Raw genomic sequence first — 23,515 nt, 5'->3', positions numbered from 1 at the left:
AATTACAAAACACAACTTTGTTTGCCTGAAGGCACTGAAGCAATGTTATTAGAATTAGAATCCCTACAGTGTAGAAACAGGCCTTTCGGCCCAACAAGTCCACATCAATCCTCTGAAGAGTATCCCATCCAGACCCATTACTCTACATTGACCCCTGACTAAATGCACCTAACCTATACATCCCTGAACAATTTAGCATGGCCAATTCACCTAACATGCAGATCTTTGGACCGGGAAGGAAACCAGAGCACCTGGAGGAAACCCACACAGACACGGGGAGAATGTGCAAACTCCACACACAGTCACCCGAGGCTGGAATCGAACCTGGGCCCCTGACACTGAGGCAGCAGTGCTAACCACTGAGCCACCCGTGCCGCCCCAACACAGTTATGTTTGTGGTAGGTGCCTTTGGACACTGAATTGCTTGAAAGAATTTAAAGAGATTGCCATCAGGCAGCATGCTGGCACAAAGGATATTAGTTGAGCACAATGTTAGTTTTGACATTGTTTACTCTAATTTCTGCTTGCTGTGCACTTTTGCATCGTGGAATCAATTTTAAAGATTGACATGCAGCCATGTATGTGCACACCTTTGAAACATCGGTCACATGCAGTCACCTGCACATCACATTCTCAATCGCTGCATGACCATTCGCTTGCATAGTTACCACCATCTGAACAGGCCATGTTTCCATTCAGCAGATCGCTATTACAACCAAAGAAAACTTCCTCCCTCAAAATCAGCAACCCGGATGTCCCCCATGAGGATTGATTCCTTAGTCAGTTATTGTTCTGTGGCACCAGGTTACCTTGCAATTTGCCCAACTGACCATCATTCATGAGTGTTTTGACACAGGATCATGTGGACTTTTCAACCACAGAGCATCATGGCGGAGTCTGATCCGGTCCTCACCAGCCATTTACACATTCTTTCAGCAGGACTTGCTGGATAACAGTCCAGAGTAGAACCCCCTGACAATTTCTCCTTGATGGTATACTAGCCAGTTAATGGCACCTCCCCAATACAATTCAGACTGGAATGTCACTGCCTGAGGTATCGTGCTACAACCTAGCCTTAGCATCCTCGCCATGAAGCTAAAAAGGAAATGCAATTGCCTCATTGGCTAACGTCCAGAAATGCATATGGTGACAGCCAAGGACTGGTTGGGACACCCCTTCGCTGCTGCAACAAACTAGTCTGCAGATGAAAATCATGACCCTTGTTTTGATCTTGCATTTATCAAAACCATAAGGTTCAGGTTGGTGCTGAAGAATGACATGCAACAGCCCAGCATGAGAAAAACCAATTGGCAGAGAGCTGATTTTAATGGGGTTAGAACACAAGAGTTAAAACACAATTGATTTGGAATAAGAGGGCGGTGGCAAGATCGGTAACTGAACAATAGAATCTCTGGTGTGGAAACAGACTACTTGGCTCAACAAGTCCACACCGACCCTCCGAAGATTATCCCACCCAGACCCATTCCGCTACACTACTACTCTACATTCCTCCCTGACTAATGCACCAACCGACACATCCCTGAACACTCAGCAATTTAGCATGGCCAATCCACCTAATCTGCACTTCTTTGGACCGTGGGAGGAAACCAGAGCACCTGAAAGAAACTGATGCAGACACAGGGAGAACATGCAAACTCCACACAGTCGCCTGAGGCTGGAATCAAACTCGGGTCCCTGGCACTGTGAGGCAGCAGTGATAACCACTGAGCCACCGTGCCACCTTCAGGGAGCAGATGGTACGGATGCAATTGAAGTATATTCCCTCTAATGTAAAAAAAGGTAGGACAAACAAATCCAGAATTCCCTGGATGACAAGAGGTCAAAATTAACATTTTTTAAAAAAAAAAATGTGCTTATGACGTGAGAGACAGAAAATAACAGAATCAACAGGAATATCAAAGGTCTAGAGGGGAGGTAAAAAAAGGAAATAAGACAAGCAAAGAGTAATGAGAAAAAACTGGCAGCTAACATAAAAGGAATTCCCAAAGGCTTCTATAGGCATATAAGCAGTAAGAGAATGGTTAAAGGAGAGTAGGCTGATCAGACATCAAAGGGGATTGACACACAGGGGTGTGGGGTGGGGGCATGGCAGAGTTGTTAAAATGAATATTTTGCACCTGTCTTTATAAAAGAGGATGCTGCTGCCGAGACCACGTTGACAGAGGAAGAAACTCTGTCAACAGAAGGGTTTCAAATAAGGAAGAAATCATGAATGAATTGTTGGTGCTTGCAGTTGACACGGCACCAGGACCAGATGAGATGCATCCAAGGATTTTGAAGAAAAGTGAAGGTAGAAATTTCAGGGGGAACTGGCTACAATTTTTAAAAAAATCTTCCTTGGACTTGGGAAGTGTCAGAAGACTGGAAAATTGTAAACATTATGGCCTTGTCCAAGAAAAGGTTAAGGAATATCCCAGCAATCACAGACCAGCTGTGGTGGGGAACTTTGGTGGGGAAACTTATAATTATTTGGGATAGAATTAGTATTCACATGGAAAAAGGTGGGTTGATTAGGAAAAGTCAGCATGGATTTCTAATAGGAAAATTATGCTTAACTAACTTGGAGGTTTTTTTGAAGAGGTAACAGCAAGGGTTGAAGAAGGTAAAGTTGACGTGGTATATATGGATTTCAAAAGGGCATTTAAAACTGTGCCATATGACAGATTGGAGAGGAAAGTTATAGGTCATGGTGTTAGCAGGACAGTAGCAACATGGATACAAAATTGACTAAGCGATGGTAAACAAAACAATGGCCAAAGGATATTTTTCAGGCTGGAAGAAGGTTTATAGGAGTTCCTCAGGTGTTGGTATACTTCACTTTTCCTGGGGCAACTTCAAAGTTTACAGATGACATGGAACTTGGAAAAATCCTAAATTGTGAAGAGGACAGCATACAATTTCAAAACGGACTTAGACAAGTTGAAGTGGGCAATCGGTGGCAGATGAAGTTCAGTGCAGAGAACTACGAGATGATGTACTTTGAATATCAAAAGACAATATAAAATAGGGGTTAAATTCTAAAGTGGGTGCAGGAGTAGAGGGACTTGGATATGTACGTGCACAGATCATTGAAAGCGGTAGGACAGATGGACAGAGCAGAAATAAAACAGTGTTCTCTGTTTTACTAATTGTGCTCGAGTACTCTTTACTAATAAAGGTATGGTGGCTCAGTGGTCAGCACTGCGGCCTCTCAGCACCAGGGACCTGGGTTCGATTCCAGCCTCGGGTGACTGTCTGTGTGGAGTTTGCACATTGACCCCATGTGGGTTTCCTCCTGGTGCTTCAGTTTCCTCCCACAATCCAAAGATGTGCAGGTTAGGTGAATTGGCCATGCTAAATTGCCCATAGCGTTCAGGGATGTGTAGGCTAGGTGCATTAGTCAGGGGTTAATACCAGAGTAATGGGGAATAGGTTTGGGTGGAATGGACTTGTTGAGTCGAAGGGCCTGTTTCCACATTGTAAAGATTCTAATTCTAATTCTAGTAAGGAGGCTACGCTGAACTTGTACAAGAGACTTGTTAGACTTCAGCAGAGTATTGCAGACAGTTGTGGGCCCCACATTATAGGAAAGGTGTGAATGCATGGAGAGTGTACAGAAGTGATTTACTGAAATAGTTCCAGGGATGAGAAACTTCAGCGGTGAGGATAGATTGAAGTTGGGACTCTTCTCCCTGGAGAGAAGGAAGAGAGGAGATCTGAATAAGACTTTCCAAATCGTGAGCAGGCTAAATATAGAATCAAGTGTGAAGCTGTTTCTGCTGGTAAAAGAAATGAGGGGCATAGATTTGAAACGATGTGCAAATGAAGCAAGGGTAATACAAATGAAAAACTTTTTCACACAGTGAGCGGTCAGGGCATGAAATGCCCTGCCTGGAAATGTGGTCGAGGCAGGTTCAATCGAGGCATTCAAGAGGGCACTGAATGATTATTTGGAAAGAAATGGTGTGCAAGGGTATGGGGGTTAAAAAGGCAGGAGGAGATTAGCACAAAGGAGTAGAACTATTGCAAGCACGGCGGGCAGAATGGTCGTCTTCTGCATGACAGTAAGTTTGTGATTTTTGCTCAGAAGGCATTTGTCTGGGCCAGAAACCCAATCTTGGATGTCAACTACAAAAACATGGGTTGTGCTTACATGTAGGTGACACTTAAAAAGATACAAGAAAAGAAGCTGGGAATAAACGAAGTAAAATAGATCATTTTAATATTTTAGAATAAATGTGACTTCTTATAGAATCCAAGTTGATGCACCAAATTACTTCTACAGATGCCTGGACACATTTCAAAATCCTTCTATGGAGCTATTTTTCTGCCTTACTTATACTTTAAAACGAACCCTGATATATACCACTACAGTTTCAAAAAAAAAAAAAAAGGAATCACACTTAAGTCGCTTTCTCAATACATAAAAATACCCGATGTCAATATCCTTCATACCTTATTGTCGGGACACTAAAAGGATCAAATTTATCCACATTCTTGACATCGAGAGGCACTGAAATGCGTCCTGGAACAGCAACAATAATGATGAGCGGAATATACTGCACATACAGTTGAAAGTTTTTTTGTCTATCAAACTATCAAAAATGATGTGGCAACACTACAAAACATAAGTACCACAACCTTTTTATACAGCTTTGTTTAAAAAAAGACGGATGAAACAACAAGCAGTCAGATGGCCAAGGCCATGGAGGGATTTGAACACAATGAGGAGTGTTGAAATTAATCGCTTTAGTACACTCAGGTTTATATCTGGTGCCAAGACAGAAAGAGAACAAGAGAGCAAGACAGACAGAGTGAGCAAAGTTGCCAAAGATTGAGAAGTAGGATACCAAACAAACAGTTGCAGAGCACAGTCAATCTTTAGGAAAGAAAAGACGACAGGTACACAATACCTGTTTTGGGATGAACGGAGAAAGGGCTTTTCAGCAAGTGGTTGATGCCTTTACTGACGTTAATATCCAGACGGGGATAGCAGTACTGCAGCTTAATCTCTTCTAAATGGTGGTCATTCATTTGTTTGGTTAACTGTAGAAAGCAATTTGATGAATAGAAAGTTCACATTCAAAGACAACACAAGCAGGTTGTACAGCAAATGAGCTGACTTCCCAAAGACTGACTGTTATTTCAACTGCAAATCAATTACCATCCAATGTTTTGAATAAAACCATCAACTCACTTTTGTCACAACCTGCTGGAAATCAAGCCCCGTTATTCTTGAAATCATCACAAAAGTTAAAGATTTTAATGAAAGTTTGCAAAGCCCCCAAATCACCTGTCAGATTGACCCAGGCTATTCCTTGTCATGTTTTCCTGTCAAACAGTCCTTTTTCCATTACAGTTTACGATGAAAAATATATAAAAAGGGTGTTTACAAATCTTCATGAATCTAGTCATGCAACTAAATATCAGCTGTTCACAAACTTTTTTGACTTCAAACCCTATTAACCAATGCTAAACAAACCTAGATTATTTATAAATGCATTGGCCTAACACCAGATAGAGGTGCAAAACCACTGTTCATGATCATCATATTTTACTCTCGTACAAGAGTGTCGTTACATACTGTTACCACTATAACGTAAAGATTCGGAATATATCATTTTCATTACTTGGATACTCGGGTTCTGAAATGGACAGGACTAGGTATGGCTTGAAGTTTAATTTATATTTAAGGATTGCGTGCATTGAGAGAAGAGCTTTTTTTCAGCTGAACTGTAGTAATTTGTGTGCATTTAACATCCTTGAGGTGAACAGTTTAGTATCTTAGAATGCTAGGAGAAAATAATTGGACCATTGCTCTGCTTTGTCTCCTTTCTTTCTACAGATGTACGAGACACCCTCTGCAATAAGTGTCCTGAAACACAGGGAGACAGAGATAGAAACAAGTTATCCAGAAAGACAGTATCACTGACAAGGCCATCAAGTGTGCAGGCTTCTTTCAGAGAGAAAAAAGGTCATTGAGTAAGAATTGGCCTGACATCAGCAACGTAATTTAGCAATCTACAAAACGGTCAGGGCAGAAAGTCCTGAGTCGCTTAATGTCAAAGAGAAAAGCTCCAGAAACAGAAGGCTGTGGACAAGGAGTTTAAAATAACCCATCTTAAGAAATGTGTGATCTGCGTTAGCAGTTTAAGGGTCGATAAAGTGTGGAGCTGGCAAAAGCACAGCAGGTCAAGCAGCACCAAAGGAGCAGGGGAGTTAATGTATAAAGCGATAACCTTACATCTGGGCTGGGGAAGAGGGAAGACAGCAGAGAAGTAAATATGGACGGGCTGGGGGAAAGGTGGGTGGGACGGCAATATGTGGATGCAGTTGATTGTGACTGGTCAGTGCAAAGGGTGGAGCAGATACATGGGAAGGAAGATGGACAGATTAGGTCAGGTCAAGGGGGCAGGATGGAAGAGGGGGGGCTGGACCTAGAATGATTAGGGGTGGGGCTGGTGAATTCTACTTTGAGGCTGTATGGTTGCCAGATCCTGAGGCAGAGGACGAAGTGCTCTTCCTCCAGTTTGCATGTGGCCTTCATTTTAACTGTGGAGTCGGCCCAGGATGGACGTCACTGGGCAAGTTGAAATGGCTGGCAAACCAAAAGGTGGGGATGATTGGAGTGTACGGACCATAGATGTTCCCTGAACTGGTCCCAGAGTTTGTGCTAAGTCTCTCCGATGTAGAGGAGACTATATCAGGAGCAATGGATGCAATCAGGTTAGAGGAAATGCAGGCTAATTTCTGCAGGACTCGGACTGACTGATTGGGGCCTTGGACAGAGATAAGAGGGGAGATGGGAGGGCAGGATTTGCACCTCCTGCAGCCGCAGGTAAAGGTGTCAGTTGCGGAGGGGAGGTTGGTGGGGAGTGTGGAACTAACAAGAGTCACAGAACAGTCCCAGCAGAAAGTGGATAGGGGTGGGGAGGAAAATATCAATTTGATGGGGTCAGACTACATGCGGCAGAGGATAATGTACTGGATTTGGAGATTAGTGGGGTGGACTGTGAGGACCAGGGGATTCTATCCTTTCTGTGGGAGATTTCTTTGAGAGCAGAGATGTGGGAAATGGTGGAGATGCAGTGGAGAGCATTGTTACCACGCGGAAGGGAAAATTACAGTCCTTGAAGTAGGAGGACATCGCGGATGACCTGGAATGGAATTGCTCATCCTGAGCGCAGATATGGAGTGGTGGTTGGGAGTATGGAAATGTGTCTGTGTGGGGTTGAGCTGTGGGAGTTGGTGGCTTTGAAATAGATGTTGATGCTGAGTCAGTTGTCGGACATGGAGACAGAGAGGTAGGCAAAGGTGGTCTTGGTAAACCTAAGGACAGGGTGGAAGGTGTGGGTGAAGTAGGTGAACTGTTCGAGCTATGAAGAGGCAGGAATAGTTCGGACCCATACGGTACCTGTAGCCATCCCTCTGGTTTGTAGGAAGTCGGAAGATTGAAAGGAAAAAAGTTGTAAGGGCGAGGACCAGTTCTGCGAAAGTGAATGAGAGTGTCAGTGGAGGGGGATTAGTTGGGCCTATGGGAGAGGAAGAAACAGAGTGCTTGGAGGCCCTCCTCCTGGGGAATACAGATGTAGAGTGACTGGATGTCAGTGGTGAAGATGAAATATTGGCGGCTGGGGAACTGAAAGTCAGAAACGGCGGAGGGCACGGGTGGTGTCCTGAAAGCGTGGGAAGTTTCTGGACCATAGGGGTCAGGACAAAGTTGCAATAACAGGAGAGAAGTACAATGGAGAGGAGCAGGCAGAGGCAATCAGTTGATCAGGGCAGTCAAGTGTATAAATTTTGGGTAGGAGATAGAAACAGGCAGTGCAGAGTTGGGGAACGATAAGATTGGAGGCTGTAGATGGGACATCTCCCAAGGCGATGAGATTGCGGATGACCTGGGAGATGGTGGTGTGGTGATGAGAGGTCAGGTCATGATCAAGGGAGCAATAGAAAGTATCAAAGAGTTGGAGTGTGGCCTCAGCGAGGTAGAGGTCAGCGTGCCAACTACCACCACACCTCCCTTGTCAGCTGGTTTGATGGAAAGTTGGGGTTGGAGTGGAGGGCTGCACATTGCGAGGGTAAGAGGTTGGAGCGGGTAACGGGGTGGAGAAATTGAGGCAGTTCACGTGGAATGTCCTCACGTTCCACCCACTAATCTCTAAGTCTAGCTCATCATCCTCTGCCATTTCCACCACCTGTGGTCTGACCCCACCACCAAAATGATATTTCCCTCCCCACCCCTATCTGCATTCTGCAGGGACCATTTCCTCCATGACTCCCTTGTTAGGTCCACACTCCCCACCAATCTCTCCTCCACACCTGGCATCTTTTTCTGCAGCTGCAGGAGGTGAAACACCTGCCCTCACACCTCCTCTTGCCTCTGTACAAGGCCTCAAAGAATCATTCCAAATTCAGTAGAGATTTAGCTGCATTTTCCCTAACCTGATTTATTGCATCCATTTCTCCCAACATGATCTTCTCTACATCGGAGAGACCAAGCTCAAACTCAGGGACCGGATCAGGGAACAGCTATGGTCTGTACACTCCAATCAACCCCACCATGTCAACTCCCCCTCCCAAATGACAGGCTCATCCTGGGCCGACCCCACCATCAAAATACAGCCACATGCAAACTGAAGGAAGAATCTTCCATCTTGTGAGTTTACAACCAGACAGACTTCATGCATCCCCATCACCCAGCACTTAAACACACAGGAGGTGATAGATGTTTGGAACACTCTTCCACAAGAGCAGCAGTTGATGCTAGATCTGTTATTAGTTTTAAATCAGAGATTGATAAACTTTTGTCAACCAAAATCTTTTAAAGGATATGGGCTAAAGGCAAGTTAGGCCATCGATCAGCTATAATTGAATAGCCTACTCCTGTTCCTCAGGTGAAAAGGGTTGAATCTTCATTTCTTAAAAACTTGCAACATGACTGTTTCAAATAATTTTGTTTTGTTCCTTTGAGTTCAACTACATTGCCATCACAATAGTGAAAAAATAAAACTTGCGGCCTGTCAAGTCAGGTTTCACACTGGAGCGTGACTTATCTGGGATCTTGACACCACAAAGACAGTCCAAGTGACTCACCCAGTGCTCAGTTTTCACACCAGTGGAATGAGAAAGGAGTAACAGCAGAGCTTTATCTAACATTCACATGTTCACCAACCCAAAATGGTGGCATCAATACAATGCTCAGCAGCTAATCAGACATCCAATTTCTTGCAACTTACTTGGAATGTGTGGTTTACCACTGATGAATTAAAATGACACAGCAATTACCCTAACTACGGGATGAAATGCATTATACCCATCAACCTATATATTAGATTGTGCTCAACTGTATGTTATTCTTCATTAAGGCAAACAATCAATCAGGTACTAATGAGTAATTTCTTGGGACAAATATCATCATGTATTAAATGTGGAATGCTCTAACTGCTGATATATGCCATTGCTTGAATAAAACTGCAAGATCAATAAGATACAATAACCTATTGCCTGAAAACAATCCATGGGATGGGATCAAACCACAAACCAAAACCACATTAAATTGCTAGCTTCTGCCACGGTGGCTGTTGTTGGTCAAGGTGGCACACTGTAGGTTTGGTTAACTGAGGAATGAATGCATTCTGCTGTAATATACTACTTTAAAATACTCTATTAACTCTATTTTGGTGAATGCACAAAGGACAATTGCGGTGAGTTCAGAGCTTCCAACACGGATAGAAATCCACTCGAGCTCAGCTTTGCAGTGAGAGGAGAAAGTAGAAAATATTTAAGGGTCAGACAAAATTAAATGCATCACTTTAATGCTGTCATCTCCATTTCTCAATTGCACTGCTCTTTTGAATCACACTCAGTTGTATTATCACGATTTAAGTGATGGTATGACCACTTACAGTGCGTTGCAACAATTTCCAGCGATCGGTTGCATTTCGTGCTTTGTCAAAATCTATTTGCAATCCCTCATGAAACTGTGCACGGCTGTTAAAGAAAATATCTCCATCAATTCATGTACATATTTGAACAAATTTTAAACCATGTGAAAGTATAAAGGAACTAAATTAAGCTTATCGCATCAACTCTTAAGAAAATTGAAATTGACAAGGAGCAGAATGTTAAGAATAAAATTGTTGTGCAATACTAATCCAAGAAGTTCCTGTGTTGACATTAACTGGGTCAACTTGCCCCAGTATTTTACAACAGTAATTTAAATCGCATTTTTGCATCTTTTGTGGTTACACTGTAAAACCTGATGTATCAGTCAGATCTTTGTGCATGTAGATTCCTTCGAAATACAAACTCGGTTATGAAATAGCACCATAAAATGTGGGTCCAATTTAGAGAAAGCGAAGTTCTTTTAAAAATATTCAATTAATTCTCTGGATGTGAGTGCCAATGAAGCAAGCACTTATTACCTATACTACTACTCAGCTGTATCACACTACTATGAGCCAGCTATATTGGTGTGGGACTGAAGTCAAAAATAAGTCTGGCAAGGAAAGGATGGCAAGTTTCCTTTCCTGAAGGACTGACTGAATCAGTTCCATTTTTCTCCCAACATCTTCACACTCACTTAGACATAGCAAATTTTTATTCCCAGGTTTTTCTGCCACGATGGGATTTTAACTCATGTTCCAGGTTTTGAAATTACGAGACCAGTAAAAATCACTGAACACATACAGACAAAACAAAAGCTCCAGGAGATGGAAAAGTACAGCCAAGAATTAACTTATTAGTTGACTGGAGAATGAAGTAAAAAAAAAATATTTACTTGGGTTTTGAGAATTCCTTCAGAAAGTTTAACATTAGCAAAAACCCTTCACTCTTACACCCATTCTCTCATGGTTCAGGAGATTGGTATTTTATTGAAAAAATACAATTATATAAAAAATGATTAAAAAGAAAACTAAACACCAAGACACAAAAATAAGTTCAAAAGTTACAAATCTATTTAAGGAAGTGTTCTTTTCAATCAGTTATGGGTTAAGAATGGGAATTTGACTTTGAGGTGAAGAATATACAAGATAGGAAAAGTAGACCATTTTGGTCCCTCAAATCTCAGGTTTTTGAATTCTACATTTTCATCGAGGCTTGATAACCTAGGATTCTCCTGCAAACAAGAATCAATCCACCTCTGTCCGATAAATATTCAAACACCCTGCCTCCTAATCCATCTGTAACTTCCTTGTCTTCTAAGAAGGTATTTTCCTAGCCAACTTAGTGTTATCTGTGAATTTAGCTACCATGCCTTTACTACTCTCATGTAAGTCATTGTAAAACATGGAGGTCAGAGCACAGATCCCTGTGGGACCCCCAGTCCTCCCACCCTACCAATCAGAAAGAGACTCATATGCATACTACTTGCTGTCAACCATACTTCCATGGTGATAAGTTATCCCAAACAGCATGACTGTTGATTTTCAACAATATCTGATTGTCACCTTATCAAATGCCTGTTTTGAAAATCCAAATATAGTATGTCTACAGGTTCCCCTTCATCTACAACAAACATGACTTTCCTTTCACAAAACCACATTGATGCTCAATTACTGAGTTTTTCCTGAGTGCCTAGCTATAAAATCTCATGATTGATGCCAACACCATCACCGCAACAAACATCAAGCTAACTGGTCCAATGTCTCACTCTTGTTGAAATCAGGAGTTTCTACTTGCTACTTTTCAAACTATTAGAACTTTGCCTGTATCCAGGGAACTTAACAGCATATCCACTAGCTCATCACCCACTGATTTTCATACTCAAAGATGAAATCACCTGGACTCAGACTTGCCAGCCCACAGCTTCAACAGTTGGCTTAGTACTGCTGCCCTAGTGTTAGTAATTTTGCCAACTTCTCTTCCTTGCATCTGTTGATTTGTAGGTATGACTGAAATTTTGGTTTTATATCCTCTATAAATGAAGATAGAAACATTTTTCCATCCACCATTACCTTATCTTCCATTCCCATTCTCACCTTATTGGACCACACTTCATTTACTTTTTTCCTTATTAAATACATGTAGAACACTTAACGTCATAGAGATGTACAGCATGGAAACAGACCCTTCGATCCAACCCATCCATGCCGACCAGATATTCCAACCCAATAAGCCTGATGAAGGGCTTATGCCCGAAACATCGATTCTCCTGTTCCTTGGATGCTGCCTGACCTGCTGTGCTTTCCCAGCAACACATTTTCAGCTCTGATCTCCAGCATCTGCAGACCTCACTTTCTCCCCAACCCAATCTAGTCCCATTTGCCAGCACCCAGCACATATCCCTCCAAACCCTTCCTATTCATATACCTATCCATTCTTAGCTAGCTTCCTTTGTACTCTGATTTTTTTCCTCATGACTAACCTTTTGGTTATTCTCTGGCATTTTCAACATGACAGCTCTGCCAACCATCCAACCTAAACTTTGGGTCCGCTATGTGGATGACACCTTTGTCATCACTAAACAAAAAGGAATTAGAGGAAACTTTCAGGACAATCAATAATACACTTACTGGCATAAAATTCCCCAAAGAGGAGGAAAACAACAACAAATTGCCATTCCTAGATGTCACGGTAGAGCGAACAGCCAATGGGGAACTTCAAACCAATGTCTACAGGAAAACAACACATACCGACCAAATATTGAACTACAGAAGCAATCATCCCAACATCCACAAACGAAGCTGCATTAGAATATTATTTCAATTATTCACCATACACTGCAGCATAGAGGAACTACGCAGAGCAGAGGAAAATCACCTATACAGTGCATTCAAAAAGAATGGGTACCCAATGAACATAGTCCACCGATTTCTCAGCAACAAACCCAAACAAGCAGACAAAACACGTACAGAAACCCAAGCCACTCTCCCCTACATCAAAGGCATCTCAAAAATGACTGCCAGACAACTCAGACCCCTTGGCATCATGGTAGCCCACAAACCCACCAACACACCAAAACAGCAGCTAATGAACTTGAAAGACCCTATACAGACAATGAGCGAAACTAATGTCATTTACAAAGTGCCATGCAAGGACTGTAACAAACACTACATTGGACAAACAGGTAGAAAACTAGCCACGAGGATACATGAACATCAACTGGCCACAAAACGACATTACCTACTCTCACTAGTATCCTTACATACGGATGAGGAAGGACACCATTTCGATTGGGACAACACATCCATCCTAGGACAAGCCAAACAGAGACACGCACGAGAATTCCTAGAAGCATGGCATCCCAACCAGAACTCTATCAACAAACTCCGAGTTAGACCCCATCTACCACCCCCTGAGAAATAGAACAGGAAATGATGTAACCACAGAAAATGATATCACCAACCCCAGGAAACCGAAACACAAATAGAAAGCGAGCCATAACACCAGTGCTTCACCAGAGGCTCACTGATGAAACCATGTCACTGTAATGGTAATCAAATCATATATGCTTACACAATGTGAGATATCAGTTAATTTACTTTATTATTGCTGTGCACATTCAGAACATGCCTTGCAATTTAATGAGACATTACCTCTTAGAACACAAGCAGGCCTGGCAGTCAGAGAATTCCAATGTGAAATGGAACAAAACTATCCAAATTTATCAACTGACAGAACTCATTAATAAATTCACCAATAAATAACAGTAGCTAGATGTCATCTAAAATCCTATACATATTAATAATCACATAAGGGGAAAACAGAAACAGATCAAGAATAGCTATTTTGGCTAATTTAGAAGGCTAGGACTAAGGGTCAGAATCTAAAAATTGGAAATGGATCGGAGTAGTGAAAACAAGAAACAATTTTGCACACAAAAACTGGAAGATTGAAACTCTCTTTCACATACAGCAAATGATGATTGGCCAATTGTTAATTTTAAAACCAGGATAGATTTTACTTCAAAAGTATCAAAGATTATGGGGGGGGGAAAAAATTTGGGAAGACAGAGTTGGGTGACAGGCGAACCATGATCTTAGTGCATTATAGAACAGACTAAATGGCTGACTAATTCCATATTAAATCTGGTTAACGTTGAATCAACAGCACTGACAGGATCACCACTTGTGACACTACAACTTAAACTGCAGGTCTATTTCATCCAGGTTATCTACTAGCCTCGGGGGGGAAGAGAGAAAGAGATTCACTTTAGTAGTAAGAACATGAAGTGAAAGGTATAATTCTAAGGGGGTGTGTAGGAGCTGAAGGACCTGGGTGTGTAGGTGTACAAAAGCGGGCAGGACAGCTCAAGTGTGTGGTTAATAAAGCACACAACATCCTGGGCCTCATTAATAGCAGCATGGAATAGAGGGCAAGGAGGATATGTTAAACTTGCACAAAATACTACTTTGGCCTCAACTTTAGGTCTGTCCAGTTTTGGGTACCACACTTCAGGAAGGATGCAAAGGCACTAGAGGGAATGCAGAAAGGGATCGGATTACCTGTAAGGGCAGCACGGTGGCTCAGTGGTTAGCACTGCTACCTCACAGCGCCAGGGACCCATGTTCAACTCCAGCCTTGGGCAACTGTCTGTGTGGAGTGAGCACATTCTCCCCTGGTCTGTGTGGGTTTCTTCCAGGTGCACGGGTTTCCTCCCACAGTCCAAAGATGTGCAGATTAGGTGGATTGGCCATGCTAAACGGCTCATGGTGTTCAGGGATGTGCAAGCTAGTAAATGTAAACTAAAAGTAACAGGGTAGGGGAATGGGTCTGGGTGGGATACTCCTCGGAGGGTCGGTGTGAACTTGTTGGGCCAAAATGGTCTGTTTCCACAAATTAGGGATTCTATGGTGAAAAGATTGAAGAACGTCCCACGGATGAGGAACAAATCAGTTACATAAATTAGGCAAGTTGGGACGGATATCTTGAAGAGCTGGTTAAGAGGAGATTAGATAGATGCATTCAAAATCAAGAGGGTACTGGGAAGAGTATGTCAGGAGAAATTGTTCTCAAAAGGAAGGATTGAGAACCAGAGGCACACTTATGGTGATTGGCAAAAGAAGCAACGGCAACACGAGGAGAAACTTCTTCATACAGCGAGTGATTAGGATTCATGGTGGATCAAGGCTTCCAAGAACAATTGGATTATCTATAAAGAAAGAATATGCTGGGTTACAGGGAGATAATGGGAAAGTGGCACTATATCAGTTGCCTATGCGGACAGCCAGCACAGACAAAATGGGCAAAGTGACCTCCTAAGCTGTAACAATCTAGAAATTCTGAAAAGACAATTACTGCTCCTATCTGGACTAGATCCAAAGTATAAGCCCAGGGACAGGATAGCAATATGGAGATATTAATCCAAGAAACCTTTTACTTATACCAATTAAAAACAAGAAAGTGAACGATAGATTCATCAAAAATGTACCAATTCCCATCAAAGGATATCATCAGGGACCAGAGCTAAGACTTTCTGCCAAGTTTCTTTACTGCCAAAGACATCTTGTTTATTCAGAACGTAGTCTTCAAAATAGCTATCAATCACAGTGATAGATTCCCTACAAATAGAGCAAAAACAACATAATTAGCAATCATTAATAAATCACCCCCAGCCCACTATCCAGATCACTGCATTGCAAGCAGAAAATTACTTTCATACACCTGGGCTTCCAGACTGCCAAAGATCAAATTCAGCACACTGCTAATTATCAACTACTTTATGCTCCCCACGAATGCGATTTCACTTATTCAATACACAATATACAGAACCTTTGACTCACTGAGCAACACTGCAAGCAATTTGAGTGCACTGTATAATAAAAGGTTTTGTGTGCACACACCTCAGTCCAAGAAAACACCAGAGAAAAACAAATGCTGGAGCCATAATATCCAGTCTCATAATTGCCACAAAGCTAAGGTTTTGATCAACAGCCTTGAATAAATTAGTCTTTGATCTCACCAAGTGGTTAATCAAACGTAAAAGCACATACTTTTAGTAGGATAATGCAGTTTTAAATGGTATAATGACCCCATAGTTGCATGAGTGATCAACTACAGATGGATACATTCAAACGTCTTCATAAAGACTTGCACCTCAACACATCCAAAATGCTTCACAGCCAGTGGAGTATTTTTCAGTGTAATCACAGCCACAATACAAGGAAATCCAGAAGTCAATTTATACAAGGCAAACACCAATGGAGATAATGATTAGATCTGCCTTTTTCATGTCAATTTGAAGGAGAAGTATTGGCAAGGTCACGAAGGATAACACCCTTGCTCTTTTTTGGTTAGTGCCATCAGATCTTTTGCATCCACTCAAGAGGGCAGTTTCAATGTTCTCATCCCAAAGAAAATACCTCTAATAAAAACGTCTGACTTTGTGGTTAAATATCAGGTGGGGCTTGAACACATGACCAGGACAGAATGAAATAAGAATGGTTTAAAATTAATCCACAAAACAAGGTTAATATAACGACATGTAACAAAGCCATTTTTTAAACTCCAGTGTACTCACTGAATAGAAGGATGAATGGGACTATTCAAACGTACTTTCTTGATTGTATCCGTTCCACCCTGTAAAACGGTCAGCAACATTTGGCATTATAAACAGATGGCAGAATGGATACATCCTACTTTTTATCTAAAAGAGCAACTAATCTCACGGCTGAGAAGATACCTACCTTGACCACACTCAGGTACTCTGCAACAGCGGACCGAGCTGCCTGGGAAAGTTTCCGTGCACTGTCATCACAGACCCAGCAATGGACCCCTCTTCGGCCAGAGTACACCCAGAGACGGTGTTGAAACCCAAAGTCCTCTGTGATGCAAACAAGGGAATCTGCATTATATAGACGGTTGAGAATCTATGAAATTTAATTTCAGAATATGTGCACCACTGCATCTCTGTTACTAAAGGAATACCTTCAAGAACAATATTGTATATTAGGTCCAACCTGATAGGCCACCCGCATCAAGTTATTCTGAACAGTACACTTGTTGCTGGTGATCATTCACAAGCTCAGCACCCAGGAAAGCACTATGTTGAGACTTCCACATAGGAAGAGACAAGTCATCTCAGCAAACTTCATGGAGAGCCCAGGCAGAATGGGAGATCATGTTCCTGTTGCTTAACTTCAGGAAAGCAATAAAGATAGTTGCACAAGTGGTTATCAAGCACCTCTGGGATGTTTTTTTAAAAATTATTAATTCACAGGATGTGGGCATTGCTGGCTAGGCCAGCATTTATTGACCATGGCTAGTTGCCCAAAGGGCAGTTGTGAGTCAATCACATTACTGTGGGTCTGGAGTCACATGTAGGCCAGACCAGGTAAAAAAGGACACCAGTGAACTCAGTGGGTTTTCCTGACAATTGACAATGGTTTCATTGTCATCATTAGACTTTTAGTTTCAGATTTTGAATGCAAATTTTTCCATCTGCCATGGTAGGATTCAAACCCAGTTGTCTACAGCGTTACCTGAGGCTCCAGATAACCAGTCTCATGATAATACCACAAATCCATTTCTTTTGGGGAGGTAGAGTGAATGTGTTTCGAAAAGTTAGTACTGTTTTAACTTTTACCAGTAATTGAAATCAGCATCGATCCAAAGCTCAGAAACAAAGTATTTCCACAGAGTTAAAGTGCTTGCTGTTGTGCTGGCCCAGATGGACCAAACAACCCAAAGACTCGAACTATCCTCAGGCTGACTCAATTTAACTCAAGCAGTATTCAGCATGTTACAACTAACCTTAACGCTCTGGTGGCAAGGGAGAGATCAGCATCAAAGAAAGCAAAATAGGTAGTGTTCAAGTTTCCAAAAATTATTCATGTACTCCTTTGGAACATGAGATGCGTGGTCCACAGACAGGTGCTCAAGAACAGAGACTGCTAATCCATGAATCGAGAGGTTGTAGCGCACTATGGAACCATAGTGCAGAACAAGTCAGTACTTTTAGGAGAAAAGAATTGAGCAAAGGCAGGAAGCAGAATTACTGGGGGGAGGAGGAGAAAAGAAGTAATTTAACCTTCCAATGCTCTGTCCAGAATCTTGATAGCAATCGTCATTAGTGTCCAGCACTTGTGACAAATATCTGTAGAGCTAAAGAATATAAATAACTCAACAATTTTTTTCTGAATAATCTTGAACATTATTATAAAATACATGCTTTGATTGTTATCTACATGAGATATTCAAAAAAGTAAAATATAAGCATAACAAGCCCAGAGAACCCTGGACAAAAAAGGAAGGAAGGCTTTTAGTAGATACAAAGGCAGTAAACCAATTAAGGCACTCGTAGGGTATATAAAGAGCTGGGGGAGCTTAAGAAAGCAATTGGGAGAGCAAAGAGGCAGCATGGAAAGACATTGGTGGGTAAGATTAGAGAATACCGTGGGATTCTCCATGTATATTCAGGAGAAGAGGATAACCAGGGAATGAGTAGGGCTCATTAGGACCCAAGACTACAAGCATGGAGCTGGAGGACACTGGTGGTGTGTTAAACGAGTACTTCACACCTGTCCTCCTTCAGGAGGAGGATGGAGGTATAGAATTTAGGAAGAGGAATAAAGAGGCTCTTCAGCAGGTTGACATAGGAAGTGAGGAGATATTGGAGGTTTTGGTGGGCTTAAAAGTGGCCCAAACTTTTAATTTTTCTCTCGCCACAGGGAAGTGCTACAAGACGGTTGACTGCTAATGTGGTTCCACTTTTCAATAATAGGCCAGTAGAAATAAACCAGGGAATTACAGATCAGATCAGTGAGTCTTACATCAGTGGTAGGGAAAGTGTTGATGAAAATTCTGAAGGAGAGAATTAATCTCCACTCAGAGGGGCAAGGTTTGATCAGAGATAATCAACATGGCTTTGTCAGAGGAAGGCCTTTTGTAACAAATTTGATTAAACTTTTCAAAAAGGTGACGAGGAGTGACGAGATGAGGATTGTGCATTTGATGTAGTTTATAAGATTTCAGTGAAGCCTTTGGACAAGGTCCCACAGGGATCCAGAATAGCTTGGCAAGTTGGATCCAAAATTGGCTTAGTGATAGGATACAGAGGTGGTGGTAGAAGTTTGTCTGCATAAATGGAGGCCGGTTTCCAGGGGTGTACCACAGCAATCAGTGCTGTGTCCCTTATCGTTCATGTGATCTACTTGGGGGAAGTAAGTAGATTTGTAGATGATACAAAGATTGACTGGGTAATTAGTGAAGGAGAAGGTCTCAGGTTACAGGAAGATCTCGGTGGGTTGGTCAGTTGGTAGATCACTGACAGATAGAATTTAACCCTGAAAAATGAGTGGTGATGTACTTTGGAAGCAGTAACACCACAAGGGAGTACTCGACGAATGACACTATAAAGCTCAGAGTAATAAAAGGGATGCTTGTCCACAGATCCCTGAAGGCAGCAGGACAAGACATGACACATGCACGCCTTTATCAGCTAGGGGATAGATTATAAAGATCAGGGAGGTTATATTGCAGGTTGTTAAAAAACAAAATTTTGGTTAGGCCACAGCTGCAGAACTGTGTGTAGTTCTGGTTGTGTCACTAGAGGATGTGACTGCCTTGGGAGGGGAGGGGAGGGGAGGGGAGGCAGAGTAGATTCACCAGGATGGTGCATTTTAGCAGTGAAGAGGCTGGATAAGCTCAGGTTGTTTTCTTTGAAGCAGAGAAGGTTGAGGGGTGACCTGATTGAAGTGCACAAGATTAGAAGGGGCATGGACAAGGTGAATAGGAAACAGCTGTTTCCCTTAGTTGATGGATCAACAACAAGGAGCCATAATTCTACGGTGAAGGACTGGAAGTTGAGAGTGGATTTAAGGAAACTTCTTTTACCCAGAGGGTAGTGGGAATCTGGAATGCCCTACCCGGGAAAAGTAGAACACATAACCTTTAAAAACTATTAGATAAAACCTTTAAAAACTATTAGATAAATCACTTAACGTCATAACATTCAAGGACTAGTGGAGTTGGGTTGGCATAGACTCAATGGCTCGAAAGACCTCTTCTGAGCTGTATGACTCTAAGACATTAGGAAAAGCAAACTATGACAAACTAATAAGCTATCTTTTTTCCCCCACCTTAAAACAAGCATGTAACAGTTTTTAAAAAATTATAAGCAGTGAAATTCTTCATTGACCCATAAACTATTCAAAATCTAAATCAAAATCTCATAAAATGGAACTCAAAGCTCTGCTGGTTTCTAACATTCCAAATTAATTGAGAGCTTGTGCTGTGTATACGTCTTCTAAATAACTGCATAATCCTCATTTTTGAATCTTCAATTTCTGATGAAACCACATAATAGAAAATCTAACACGTCTCTGTCAGTGAAGTTTTACAACTCACAGGAAACCTCAAAAAGCTCCTGGTTGAACATATTTATCTTGCACAAAAGAAGCATTTGTAATTTTAAAATTACTTTAAACTAACTGCGTTCGTTATACACTGGAGTACCTCAACATCCTTGGTCAACAGTTTTACGGTCAGGATAAGGGAAATGCTTTTAGCAGTGTTAATGCAGATTCAGTGCTCTTCTGCAGCCCAAATTACAAGTGTGAAAAACATAAAAGCAACTTTCCCCAGTTCTGACAAAAAATGTTATTAACCCAAAACATTAATTATGTTTTGTTTCTCACAGATGCTGCCACACTTGATGACTGTTGCCAACACCTTAACAACTCAGGTTTAGCACCACATAGCCAAAACAAAAGTTCAAAACATCAACATACCTGCAACAGGTTCGAACATCATCATAGTCTGTCATGTCAATATCAAAAACCAGCTCTTTACTCTCAGCATGGAAGGTTCCTGACTTCATAGAATTGTGCTGGCTTGGCTACAAAAGAAACACTTTACAGTTATGAACTGATGGTAAGATTCCCACCCTACGTCATTAATTTTTATTGTCTCTCTTCTCTTCATCCAGAATTTTTAACATTTTTGCAACATATGATACCAGGTGCCATCTGACTCTTGGTTAATTGGCCATTATTAACAACTGATTCTTCACAGCTTTTCCAATCTGTCTTATTGTGCAGCTACCCCGGAGAACAAACATCGACAGAAAGGCATCTAATATTGGTTCCTTAACTGCAATCAGGATTTCCCTTTACAATGCTTTCTCCCTTTACCCAGGGGCAATGAAAGCTACTGCATTCCATAATCCACTACCCAGGCTACAAGGTTTTCTTTACTGGATGTGATCACTAGCCAGCTCAGGTATTTTTACCCATCTCAGACTGTTCTGGAAAAGGTGGTCAGCTATTAAATATCAACCTGCAAATAATTCCAACACATACCAATAACAGCTCATAATATCAGACATGGCATGGCATGGCAAGAAGGTTGGAGCCTCTACCAATATTATTCATAGCTCCAGATCATGCAAAACACGCACATCGCCACAGCCGCTCACACTGAGTGACTTGGAAGATCTCTTGAGATTTCATGAACTGGCTATGACTGAAAATCATTCAAAATGTTTTTAAAACATCTTCACTCTTTTCACAACACTACAGGTGCTCAGCGAGTATAAAATGAACACTGACCAAAGGTCAAAGAACAGGAATATTAATTTGTCTTCTCTCTCAACACTTGCAGCCAGACATTCTAAATATTTCCAACATTATCCATATTTTTACAGTAAAAAAAAACCCCCCACCAATTCCTGGAATATAACTACATTGATTTCTTTCTTAAATTTGTAGATCATGGTAGTCTCTTATTCACCATTTATAATTGGAGCCATCTGAGGTATTGAATATAAAAAAGTTACCTTGTTTGAGTAAACAGCTCCAATGTCAACCTTATAAGGAACCATTTTCTGCATTTCTTTCTCCAGTTCATTTTGATTATTGAAAGACAGATAACGCACGTAGATATCATCTTTCAGGGTGAAGGAGAATTCTCGATTCTGGAAATAGGTCTTGGAGACTGTTGACACAAAGAAAGTGTATCTATCTAACTGATAGATTTGAGTGTAAAACACCACCCTAGGGATGCACTCTCTTAGAATGAGTCATTAGCTTATTTAACATAACAGGATGTCTTCTAACTTTCTGTGCGACACAGACTTCATTTTTAAAGAATTTCATTCACCGCTGGCAGACACAATCATCTATATTTCACCATACTTGTTGAGTTCCAAGTGTTTGTATTCCTAACCTAATCTATATTTGGGAGAGGAAAAATATAATTCATTTAAGGCTGGATGTTTTTACATAGGTCTGGAGAGCATTTTCAAATGCATGGTAGGCAGCACGGTGGCACAGTGGTTAGCACTGTTGCCTCACAGCGCCAGAGACCCGGGTTCAATTCCCACCTCAGGCGACTGACTGTGTGGAGTTTGCACGTTCTCCCCGTGTCTGCGTGGGTTTCCTCCGGGTGCTCCGGTTTCCTCCCACAGTCCAAAGATGTGCAGGTCAGGTGAATTGGCCATGCTAAATTGCCCGTAGTGTTAGGTATAGGGGTAAATGTAGGGGTATGGGTGGGTTGCGCTTCAGCGGGTCGGTGTGGACTTGTTGGGCCGAAGGGCCAACAATGTAATCTAATCTAATCAAGATTATAGTGAAATCCCAATTGCAATAGTTGTGTGCACTGTGTCATAAATGCTCATAAGACTGTATTTATTACCCATGTCTCATTACCTTGGTTGTGTTTTCGTAAAGTTACTAAGTGACTGAAACAACTTTAAACAGCATTAGTCAACCATTATCTGGGGCTAGAGATAGAAAAGCTAGGTTCCTTTCATAATAAGGTACTGGTGAGCTGGTTGCACTGTTAACAGCAAGAAATGCACTTATTAGTTTTTCCTGCTACCAGCCTACAACAGATTAGTTGAAAACAAAGTTACATTTGAACAATGCGAATGGTGCCTTAGACGAGCTCTGAAGCTTCAAGAGATGCTATTGAGCGCACAAAACCCGTGTAAAACTACACAATTCTGAAATGCTGTATAAACGACAGCAAGCTCAGGGTCGCATTTGAGTAACCTTGTGGCAGAAGCATTGATTTAAATGCAATTCTTGCCAATAAGTTATTTCAGTTTCTTTCCAACAATTTTGCTTCTTTTTGGGTGGGAGGGAAGAAGTCAAAATTCGTGAGTTTTGCAGCAACTTACAGTAGTCAAAGTAAGACAACAATTAGTGCGATGTTTTGACATACTCTCAAGCACATACCAAAATGCCGAACTTTCTGGCATGATTAATCTATTTAATTAGTTCATTTATACTTTTTAACGGGAGAATTACAAAGTAGCAATTAAATGCATTTAGTCTAAGTTTGCATAAATACCAAAACGCAGGGAAACAAGTTCATTCAGTTTTACCCAAGTCAAGGAAGAAAATCTTTCACATAACATTAAAGCAGCAAAATGAACTTAGAAAAAAAATTCCTCCTTACCACCACCATAACTTAACCACCTGAAGTATTGGGAATATGGGAAAAGACGTCTATAATAAATGGGCAGCAAATCTGGTAATTCAGCCGCATCATACTGATTCCCTTCGGGCGCCATTTCTTTTGTCGAAAAAGGCGCGGAAAAGCTGTCACCCAGAAACCCTGGCGCCAC

The 23,515-nt window shown here is 41.6% G+C and overlaps 1 protein-coding gene across 1 annotated transcript in view; it reads right to left on the bottom strand.

Moving 5' to 3' along the window:
• The window catches only part of prim1 (DNA primase subunit 1), a 28,470-nt gene extending 4,991 nt beyond the window's left edge, over positions 1-23,479 (bottom strand). The window contains exons 1-10 of the mRNA XM_043682004.2: positions 23,347-23,479; positions 21,722-21,879; positions 20,676-20,782; positions 17,975-18,048; positions 16,632-16,768; positions 16,466-16,524; positions 15,397-15,506; positions 9,909-9,985; positions 4,914-5,046; positions 4,456-4,525 (exon numbers count right to left, since the gene is read on the bottom strand). Of these exons, the coding sequence (XP_043537939.2) occupies positions 4,456-4,525; positions 4,914-5,046; positions 9,909-9,985; positions 15,397-15,506; positions 16,466-16,524; positions 16,632-16,768; positions 17,975-18,048; positions 20,676-20,782; positions 21,722-21,879; positions 23,347-23,461 (1,040 nt within the window). The 5' untranslated portion in view covers positions 23,462-23,479. The remainder of the gene's footprint in view (positions 1-4,455; positions 4,526-4,913; positions 5,047-9,908; positions 9,986-15,396; positions 15,507-16,465; positions 16,525-16,631; positions 16,769-17,974; positions 18,049-20,675; positions 20,783-21,721; positions 21,880-23,346) is intronic.
• Between the last annotated feature and the right edge of the window lie 36 nt (positions 23,480-23,515).

This window comes from Chiloscyllium plagiosum, unplaced genomic scaffold (assembly GCF_037043375.1).
Source record: "Chiloscyllium plagiosum isolate Xiang-an unplaced genomic scaffold, Cpla_swu_hap1 HiC_scaffold_53X, whole genome shotgun sequence".
Classification (NCBI taxonomy): domain Eukaryota; kingdom Metazoa; phylum Chordata; class Chondrichthyes; order Orectolobiformes; family Hemiscylliidae; genus Chiloscyllium; species Chiloscyllium plagiosum.
The sequence above is the reverse complement of the archived record's forward strand: the minus strand, read 5'-3'. Positions and strand labels throughout refer to the sequence as shown.